Source organism: Lucilia cuprina, chromosome 3, assembly GCF_022045245.1.
Source record: "Lucilia cuprina isolate Lc7/37 chromosome 3, ASM2204524v1, whole genome shotgun sequence".
NCBI classification, from domain to species: Eukaryota; Metazoa; Arthropoda; class Insecta; order Diptera; family Calliphoridae; genus Lucilia; species Lucilia cuprina.
This window is the reverse complement of record NC_060951.1, coordinates 60,743,506-60,752,630: the sequence shown is the minus strand read 5'-3', so window position 1 is coordinate 60,752,630 and position 9,125 is coordinate 60,743,506. Positions and strand designations below refer to the sequence as shown.

At 29.0% G+C, this 9,125-nt stretch overlaps 1 protein-coding gene across 1 annotated transcript; it reads right to left on the bottom strand.

Annotated features, from left to right (window-relative positions):
* Window positions 1-3,788: 3,788 nt before the first annotated feature.
* On the bottom strand, window positions 3,789-4,835 carry LOC111677548 (period circadian protein). The gene is made up of 2 exons (XM_023438687.2): window positions 4,541-4,835; window positions 3,789-4,464 (listed from the first exon to the last, which is right to left on the bottom strand). The coding sequence occupies exons 1-2, from the start codon at window positions 4,605-4,607 to the stop codon at window positions 3,851-3,853; spliced, it is 681 nt and encodes a 226-aa protein (XP_023294455.2). The 5' UTR covers window positions 4,608-4,835; the 3' UTR covers window positions 3,789-3,850.
* Window positions 4,836-9,125: the final 4,290 nt, after the last annotated feature.

Here is a 9,125-nt window from a genome sequence, read left to right as displayed (position 1 = left end):
TAAAAAAATGATAACATATCATTTTCAATAGAAAACTATTTGCATAAAGTTTTCTTAAAAAAACTGATCGCAAAAGAATTTTAATAGAAACTGACTGACTGATCGCATGAATTTTTCTGCAGAAATCGCATAAAGTTTGATGTAGAAAACTGATCGCAGAAATATTTTAGAATAACGAGATTGGTTTTCTATTAAAACTGATTTAATAAATTAACTATGAAAATATGATAATGCCTTTGCGATCTATAGTTTGTAATAAAAAAGTGTTCCTTTATAGTTTTTTTTGAAATGATTGCATAACATTTTCAATAGAAAATTAATCGCATAAAGTTTTTTTTTTTAAAAAACTAATCGCAAAAAACTGTTCTTTCATTGGCTTACAGTTCTATAAAAAACTGATCGCAGGAAATAAAAAAACTGTTCTTACATTCGCTAACATTTTTTTATAGAAAATTGATCTCATGAAGTTTTCTGCAGAAATTGCATAAAATTTTCTTTAAAAACTGATTCCATAAGGTTCGATGTATAAAACTGATCGCAGATAGATTTTTAAGAATAGAAACATTTTTTCTATTAGTTGCAAGAGTAATATTTAGCTGTGATTAGTTTTCTATTAAATTTTTTTTTAATAAATTATCTATGAAAATCTTTCTATTTTCTAGAATTTTTAATAAATTTTCTGTACCATTAGCTTTCCAAAGAAAACTTTAAAAATTCTAAAAAATATAAACAAAATTTCTCCACTAAGCAAATAACGCGAAATATACAAACCGTCTGTTAAGTAGTATATTACAGTTAAATAAGTATACGCAAAGAAAAACTATGAAAGCACACTGACTAAAATACCAAAAGAATATACATACTCACATATATGAGTGCAACTTTATACCCAGCAAACAAAAAAATAAGTTACATACACAATAATTAAAAAATAATTTTGTTTTTCTTAAATTTGCTATTGAAAATTAAGAAAAAGATTATTTAAAGGAAACTAAATAGCTTTTGATTACATAAAACATTTCAGATTCATTCATATTCTCAAATGTTTGATGGGAAATATTTTCTACTTATTTTATATATGTATGTATGTTAGTATTTATATAATAAAAAGGAAACTAGAGGAAATGTTTATTCATTCACTGGCAATATGAACCCATAAACTTTTTACTTTCAATATTCATAGTTTTCGTGGAAATAGTAACAGGAATAGTAATGTTAGCATGGGAAGACGACGTTGACGATGACGACAACAAAAAAAGGATATGGAAGAAGTAAAAAGGAAAAATATAAATGTTAAAGCAGTAAATATTTTAATGAAAAGTTTAGATAGTTACTGCAAAAATATACGAATGTATGTGTGTATAAGGAAGAAGTAAGTTTTATTTGAAAACTACACTTTAGATAAGTATGAACGTTTGTATGTATTAAAAAGACAAAAATTTGTTTTTAAAACATGGTTCTTTTATTTCAACAGAAATAGGCAATCTTAAGTGACTGCGAAACTATTTAATTAATGTAATGTAAAGAGAAGTCAATTGTCAGTTTTATGTCACCAAGTAATCTAACTGGTAAACAAACATCTCTTTTGTATCTGTATTTAATCTAGTGAGGTTTTCTATAAAAACCTTGAGCATATTGAGCTAAGCTTGTAATCTGTAGTTTGCAGGGTATTTTATTTATTTTTTTATCTTTCTATGATATATTTGTAATAATATGCATAGAAATCTAATAAAATGGCTTAAAAAAAGAACAAATTATATGTTGCAGAGCTTTTATTACAGCAACTATATATGTACATACGTAGTCAGCAGGGTTAAGCACATACATAAGTACAACTAGTATTAATACTACAACTACTACTGCAACTTTTGCAATGTGTTCATTCTTAATATTTATGTATGTATGCATGTGAAAATGTCTTTGCATTTATAAGTATGTAACTGTAACTAAACACAAACTAATGGCCAAAGAAAGTTCATGAAAGCACCGGAAACCGGAAGCAACCAATAATTCAAATGAATTTCAAATCAAATCATTACAAAACAAAAGTCCACTAGTACAAAATGCCAGCCAGAGAGTTAGAAAGAGCAACTACAACTACATATACATATATACAAATTACCATGACATTTTAAATTTGTTCTGCTTGTTTTTTTTTTATTAGTTATTTGTTAAAAATTTAACTTTCTCGAAAAAAACTAAGACATGAAAATTTGTAAGACTGCATAGAGTTTGTAGATAAATTAATATATGATAATGATCATTATGTTGGCTTAATTTTATTATTTTTTAATATATGTTAAAAAATTTCAATAACTAAAATGAGGCGGGCAAGGTTTATTTTTATTTGATTTAGTAAAAAAAAACTTTTCAAGGCTTTTAAAATCTTGCATTTTAAAGTACAAAAAAAATTTTCCTCTAATGGGTATTTTGGTAATTTATGGACCAAACTCTAACATTCTAGCGGGTGTTTAATTACTAATAAATAATTTTTATTTAATATACTTAACCTTATGATTAGCGTTTTAGTCTGATATACTGAAGTTGATGGGTTCGATTTCCACCTGAGGCACTGGTTAAGGAGCACACAACAGGCCCGATAGAGGCCTAGGTGTATTTCTTCGGATTTGATGTGTTTAGTTCGACTTTTAATCTTAATCAGGAAAAACTTTACTCACCCGGTAAGCAGGCAAGAAGAAATGTGGAAGTACTTACTTTTGAGGTGAATAAATAATTATTTTGGTTACAAATGTGCTTACCAAACTATCTACGGCTTTAACCTGGCTCTACAGTTATTTTTGTATTAATAGTCTTACCGCTTACTCAATGCTCCATTAAGAAGTTATTTTATAGTACTTGCTCGAATAGTTTTTCCTTTAAAGTATAAATCCACGTTTAGACAGATGCTTTAGATAATTGCATTAATTCTCTAGATAATTGGCTAGAAATTCCATTAAAAAAACTAAATAATGTTATTGATAACGACCACTCATTATCAGGTAATATATTATATAACTACATTATCTAACTCATTAGCAAAATTTGAAAATTTTTTGCTAGAAACTAAATTCCATGCAAAAACTAAGTAATAGTTTGTACTAACATAACCACTTACATTACAATGACTACTATTTACCTGCATTACTTTGAAATACTCTAGTAATATATTTTATTAAATCTGATATTGAAGTACTCAATTTTCGTCTTTGTTATTTTGTTTGCCGATTTTATTTAATTGCGTGTTATGAATTGTGTTTTATAAAAAAGAAAACGACATTAAATTTGTATTTAAAAACCATTAAACAACTTCTTAGTAAGCGAAATTGTAAGTAATTCTTTAACTTCCTATTTGTAAGCGAGCGTAGGAGTACTTTTTATGTCAATATCATCATCATGGTAAAATAAATGAATAAAAATAGTAAAAAGAGGTTTTATAGAATATTAACTCATTACTTTTCAATGCAAGTTTTTCTTGGGATCTGGATTATCTAACGATTTATGAATAATAAAGATATGTTCAGTAAAAGGCAATATGTGGGGCGTAGGATCAGTTCAAAGGATCCTTATGAAATGGTAGAGACGGTTTGGTTCATAAATTACTTATGTCAAGATTAAGTAGCGCATATTGAGCAAGACATTTATCAAAAACTGTTTTTTGTTAACCTTTGACCTTCAATATCGGTGATTTTAAAACCCTTACTAATTATGCAAAGAAAAAGCTATGTGCCAATTCCTGGACTATGAAGATCTTTTTCAAAAATAACACCTTTTTAATTTTATATAAATTACATAATATTATTTTATTTCTCTTAAAACATTTCCAATTTTCAATCATTCGTTAAATGCTCCCTTAAGCTCTTGGCCGTACGACATAAACTTGAGCATTTTTATTGCCATAACGTTTAACACCACGTCTAGCAGGACGACGGCGGTTAACACGACGACGATTGGGAACACGACGACGATTTAGACCACCATTATCTTGTACAGCAGCTTGAGCTACAATTTGTGGTAAAAGATCAGCAATAGGTGAAGCTCCATAAATAGCTGAATTCAAAGCACCATTACCAGCACCAGCATTGACGCCACCGCCGCCGCCACCACCAGCATTAATAACAATTGGTCTAGCACCAGCAATTGTACCAATACCAAGACCTGCACCAGTACCGGTACCAGTGCCTGTACCAGTTCCAGTACCGGTGCCAGTGCCTGTACCAGTTCCAGTACCAGTGCCAGTGCCAGTTCCAGTACCAAGGCCTGGTCCTGTACCCCAATTACCATTACCTGTGCCTGTACCCCAATTACCATTAGGTCTCAAAAGTTCCAAAAAGTCTTGTTTACTGGTAATATATTGATTAATGGATTGGGCATTACCCACTCCAGCTCCCAAAAATCTCAATTCACCACTGTTGCCATCTTTCACATATACAGCTGCTAGTCGTTCACCTGATTTCTTGGTAGCAGCTAAAATTAAAAAAATATATATATAGTTTTTTTTAATTTTAAATTTCCTTTAAATCAAAATATATGGTAAACCCACCTGCTTGTGTCTGCAAGGCAATGCAAGCAGTCATCACCAACATTAAAGCGATTGATTTAAATGTCATTATTAATGTTATAAAGTGTTATTTTCTAGAAATGAACTGCTGCCACTTTACTTTAACGATTGTAATAGTGATTTAACTATTTTAACCATTAACCCATTCGCTTTTATATGATTCTTAAGGTATGATTTATTAAACCTAACAGTTTTCTGTTTGTTATTGTTGTTGTTGTTGTTGTTGTTGTCTTCTAATTTCTTTCATTTGCTATCGTTAAGCATTAAATGATAAAATTATTAAAATAGAAAATGATATGCAAAAAAAAGTATATTGAACAATGCAAACTTATAAGAATATTTAACATAAATTAAACTTTCTCATATTATATTTAAGTTCGAAAATATCACCATGGCGCGCAAACACTTTTTCGTATTATTCACAATTTACTTGTCTTTACACACTTTTGTGATTTTCGCTACACATGAATGAATCGCTTCGATAATGCTGCTGCTGCTGTTGTTTGTTCATTTATTTAAATTTTTTGCTTCTCTCTTGCTGCGGTTTTAGCAAAATCATTATAATTGTGCATATCGACGCACCGTTATTTTAAGGTACTTGAATAATTAGAAAGTATTATAGTTTTGAAATTGTTTTGAATTACCTGAGGCAAAGAAATTCGTTATCTCATTCTTGGGCTGATTACATTCCAATGCCTGCTTTAATTATGCGGAAATCTTAACATATGTGTACTATTTGGTTGTTTTACTTACTAACAGGGTGTTGACAGTAATTAAGAGGTAATTTTTGAATTTATCTTAAAGTGAAATTTCTATTGTTTTACAAAATATTTGCAGGTTCTATGCTTCATAATATGGAGGTTCAAAGTGAAAAGTAAGCGATTCAAAAGATAAAACTTACTTAAACAATAGAAGTATATTGTAGGCAAGTACTTACCAAGCACGTTTACAAATAGGGAGTTATGTAAGTACTTACCATATAAGTAAGTACTTACTTACATTACTAGAATCATTCTAGAATTTTAAGTATATTGTAGGCAAGTACTTACTCGTTTACAAATAAGGAGTTATGTAAGTACTTACTAAGTTAGTACTTACTTACATTACTAGAATCATTCTACATAATGTAGAAGATATGTAGTAGTCATTCAAAAGTAAGTCGTAGAGTAAGTGAAAGCCATTATCATGTTTTTTTTCCGGATTATTCTCAAATGTATCTTTTCCCAAGGAGGAATTCTATTGAACACAATATCACTTTAATTATCTTAATAACATAATTTTATTTTAAATCGGACTACATTCGACGAAAAAAAATCTCCCTAAAGTGTTACTCCGTACCTTTAAGGTGCCACACCAATCTGCAGGATTCTTTCACTCACACCCACTTATACAAAAACTAAAACCAACGAAAAACAAACCTTAATAAAAAATGTTTTAATCGTTTATGCAACGGTGCATGACCCATTTCGTTTGCAACCTTTAAAATTAAATTAATGAAAAATCCCCACGAACACTCTCTTTTTAACATCACTAAGTGTATTTTTATCCAAATAGATGTGACTACACCTGATGTAGACCCCGTAAATCAACTGTTAAATTGTTTAGAAAACAACAAATTGCTGTGAAAAATAAAGTGCATACGTTGTTTTATTATTTTTCCTTAAAACGGGAATAAAATCGAGTTTTTTTTTTCGAGAAAAGGAGACCAAAAAATATTTAAGTGAATTTAAAAAAAAACAACAATTTATTTAAGTTAAAGAAGGAGATAAACAAGAAAAGCTTTTTATTCATTTAGAAGATGAGCGCAATTAAATTAAATCTTTTACTATCGCGAGGGACTAAATGAAGAACATATAGTTTAAAGTAGTTAATTATTCGGTACTATGTTAGGAAGCTAGGAAGTTAGTAAGTTTGTCAGTCAGTAAGTTAGTCAATTAGTAAGTTAGAAAGTTAGTTAGTTATATAGTTAGTTACTTAGTTAGGTAGTTAGTTAGTTAGTTAGTTAGTTAGTTAGTTAGTTAGGTAGGTAGTTAGTTTGTTAGTTTGTTAGTTAGTTAGTTCGTTAGTTACTTAGTTAGGTAGTTCATTAGTTAGTTACTTAGTTAGTTAATTCGTTAGTTACTTAGTTAGGTAGTTCATTAGTTAGTTAGTTAGTTAGTTAGTTAGTTAGTTAGTTAGTTAGTTAGTTAGTTAGTTAGTTAGTTAGTTAGTTAGTTAGTTAGTTAGTTAGTTAGTTAGTTAGTTAGTTAGTTAGTTAGTTAGTTAGTTAGTTAGTTAGTTAGTTAGTTAGTTAGTTAGTTAGTTAGTTAGTTAGTTAGTTAGTTAGTTAGTTAGTTAGTTAGTTAGTTAGTTAGTTAGTTAGTCAAATAATTAAATATTTGATTGTGCACTCACTCCTTTAAACTTCTGACAGCACTCCATAATGTATATTCACTATCATATCCTTTTCATTAACTTTAGTTACTTAGTTAGTTAGTTAGGTAGGTAGTTAGTTTGTTAGTTTGTTAGTTAGTTAGTTCGTTAGTTACTTAGTTAGGTAGTTCATTAGTTAGTTACTTAGTTAGTTAATTCGTTAGTTACTTAGTTAGGTAGTTCATTAGTTAGTTAGTTAGTTAGTTAGTTAGTTAGTTAGTTAGTTAGTTAGTTAGTTAGTTAGTTAGATAGTTAGTTAGTTAGTTAGTTAGTTAGTTAGTTAGTTAGTTAGTTAGTTAGTTAGTTAGTTAGTTAGTTAGTTAGTTAGTTAGTCAAATAATTAAATATTTGATTGTGCACTCACTCCTTTAAACTTCTGACAGCACTCCATAATGTATATTCACTATCATATCCTTTTCATTAACCTCAACAATTGTTGTTGTTTGTTTAATTTTTTTCTTGTGCAACCGAAAACTCTTAACAATATTTTGAGTGCGTAGTACGATGTGTGGGTTTTCAACTTGTGTTTTTAATTTTCGTGTAAAAAACGCAACACACTGTGTAAACAACTTGCGTACATTAGTTATAAGGAGTTGCATTCATTTAGTTTTTTCGTTCTTTTTTCATACCCAAATCATGCTGGTGTCAAGAGACTGGCAGAGTTTGTTTGAAAACCTAGATTTTCCATAGACTATGTACATACATATGTAGGTAGGATAGGTATGTAAGATATGTGAGATACTATTATACATGCAGTGTATTTTGGTACACGTAGTTGGTATTCGGTATAATTGCTTTTTAAGATTTTCCACGGTTAATGGAAAATGCCTACTGGAAACGATATGCTTTTCAAAAAGTTCTTCATTGCATCTGCTTATATAAACTCTTATAACTCTTTCTTGTTTCAAATAGTGTGAAATGTAATTGTTCTGACAAAATTATTTTCAAATTTAAAACTTCAAATCCTTTATTGTTGATCAGATTTAAGTTAAAAACGAATTGTATCCACTATCCTCAGACTGATGGACTAAGGGGTTAAAACGATTTCCCTAAGCTAAATCTTTATATTATACATGTCCTTTTTTATTTTGTTACACTCTCATTTTTAAGATGCAAATAGCTTTGTATAAATCTTTGGATCTCTAGTCATAAATATCATATTATACTTATGGTTTAATATTGCAATGGCAACTACTACAACAAGCAAATGCATAGAACAGGAGCAGATAAAGAAAGGCATATTCATAGATACATGAACTCCAAAAATATAAGAACAACTTTAGTAGGCTGCTACAAAAAAAAAAAACGAATTGAAAAAAGAGTTCTAGCTTTATTTCTGATTTATCCTATTTTAAAATTTCGAGAGCCTTAGATATTTTACAAATCAGAATTTCGCATTAAGATATGATCTCCTTAAGAGACAGCTTTATATTATATATCGAATGTTGATATTATATATCAACATTCGCAGACCTAATTTTTATGCAATTGTCTAATATTAGGTAGCATACATATATACATATGTATGGAAGTATGTTTGTTCGTGTGTCTAAAGTGAGGGCATGAAAACGTACTCAGTTGTGGCTTGGTTGAAATAGTAAAAGTTTGCAATTTTTCCTTATTATTCCCAAGAAAAATAAGTTGACGATGGAGTACCTACTCGTGCAACTTCCATATACATAAAATACAATTTTTGGCGAGTTTTTGTTTCGACATCCTTCAGCTTCAGTTCACATTTTCGTTTTTTCTTTCTTTTTTTTTTTGAGGGTTCTAGGTAGGAAACAAAAAATGTTTTAACATTAAATTAAAATTGTAATTAAAACAAAATAATGCAGTAACAACGATGACTTTGTTTTTGTATTATTTATACTTCTTTTTACTCTTGTTTTGAGTGGAGTTTAAAAAATTTATAATTTAAGAATCCCTACACTTTCTTTCTTAACACTTGCTTATGTATCCTTGTTGAGATTTCCCTAATATCATATTTTCAGTCACATTTGCTAAACATTTTCAAAAACCATCTTAAAGTAAAGGCTTAAACTATTTCGAACATATTTTAAACATTTCCCAAATTTTGTATAATATACTTACATACATACATATTTTCAAATGTTCCTTGCTTCCTGTACTTCTATTTTTATTATATTCTTCAAAT

Bases quoted from the DNA above. Each gene is read 5' to 3' on its own strand.
- LOC111677548 (XM_023438687.2), bottom strand. From the start codon at position 4,607: ATGACATTTAAATCAATCGCTTTAATGTTGGTGATGACTGCTTGCATT. The intron at 4,465-4,540 runs GTGGGTTTACCA...TTTTAATTTTAG, and splicing joins TGCCTTGCAGACACAAGCAG to CTGCTACCAAGAAATCAGGT.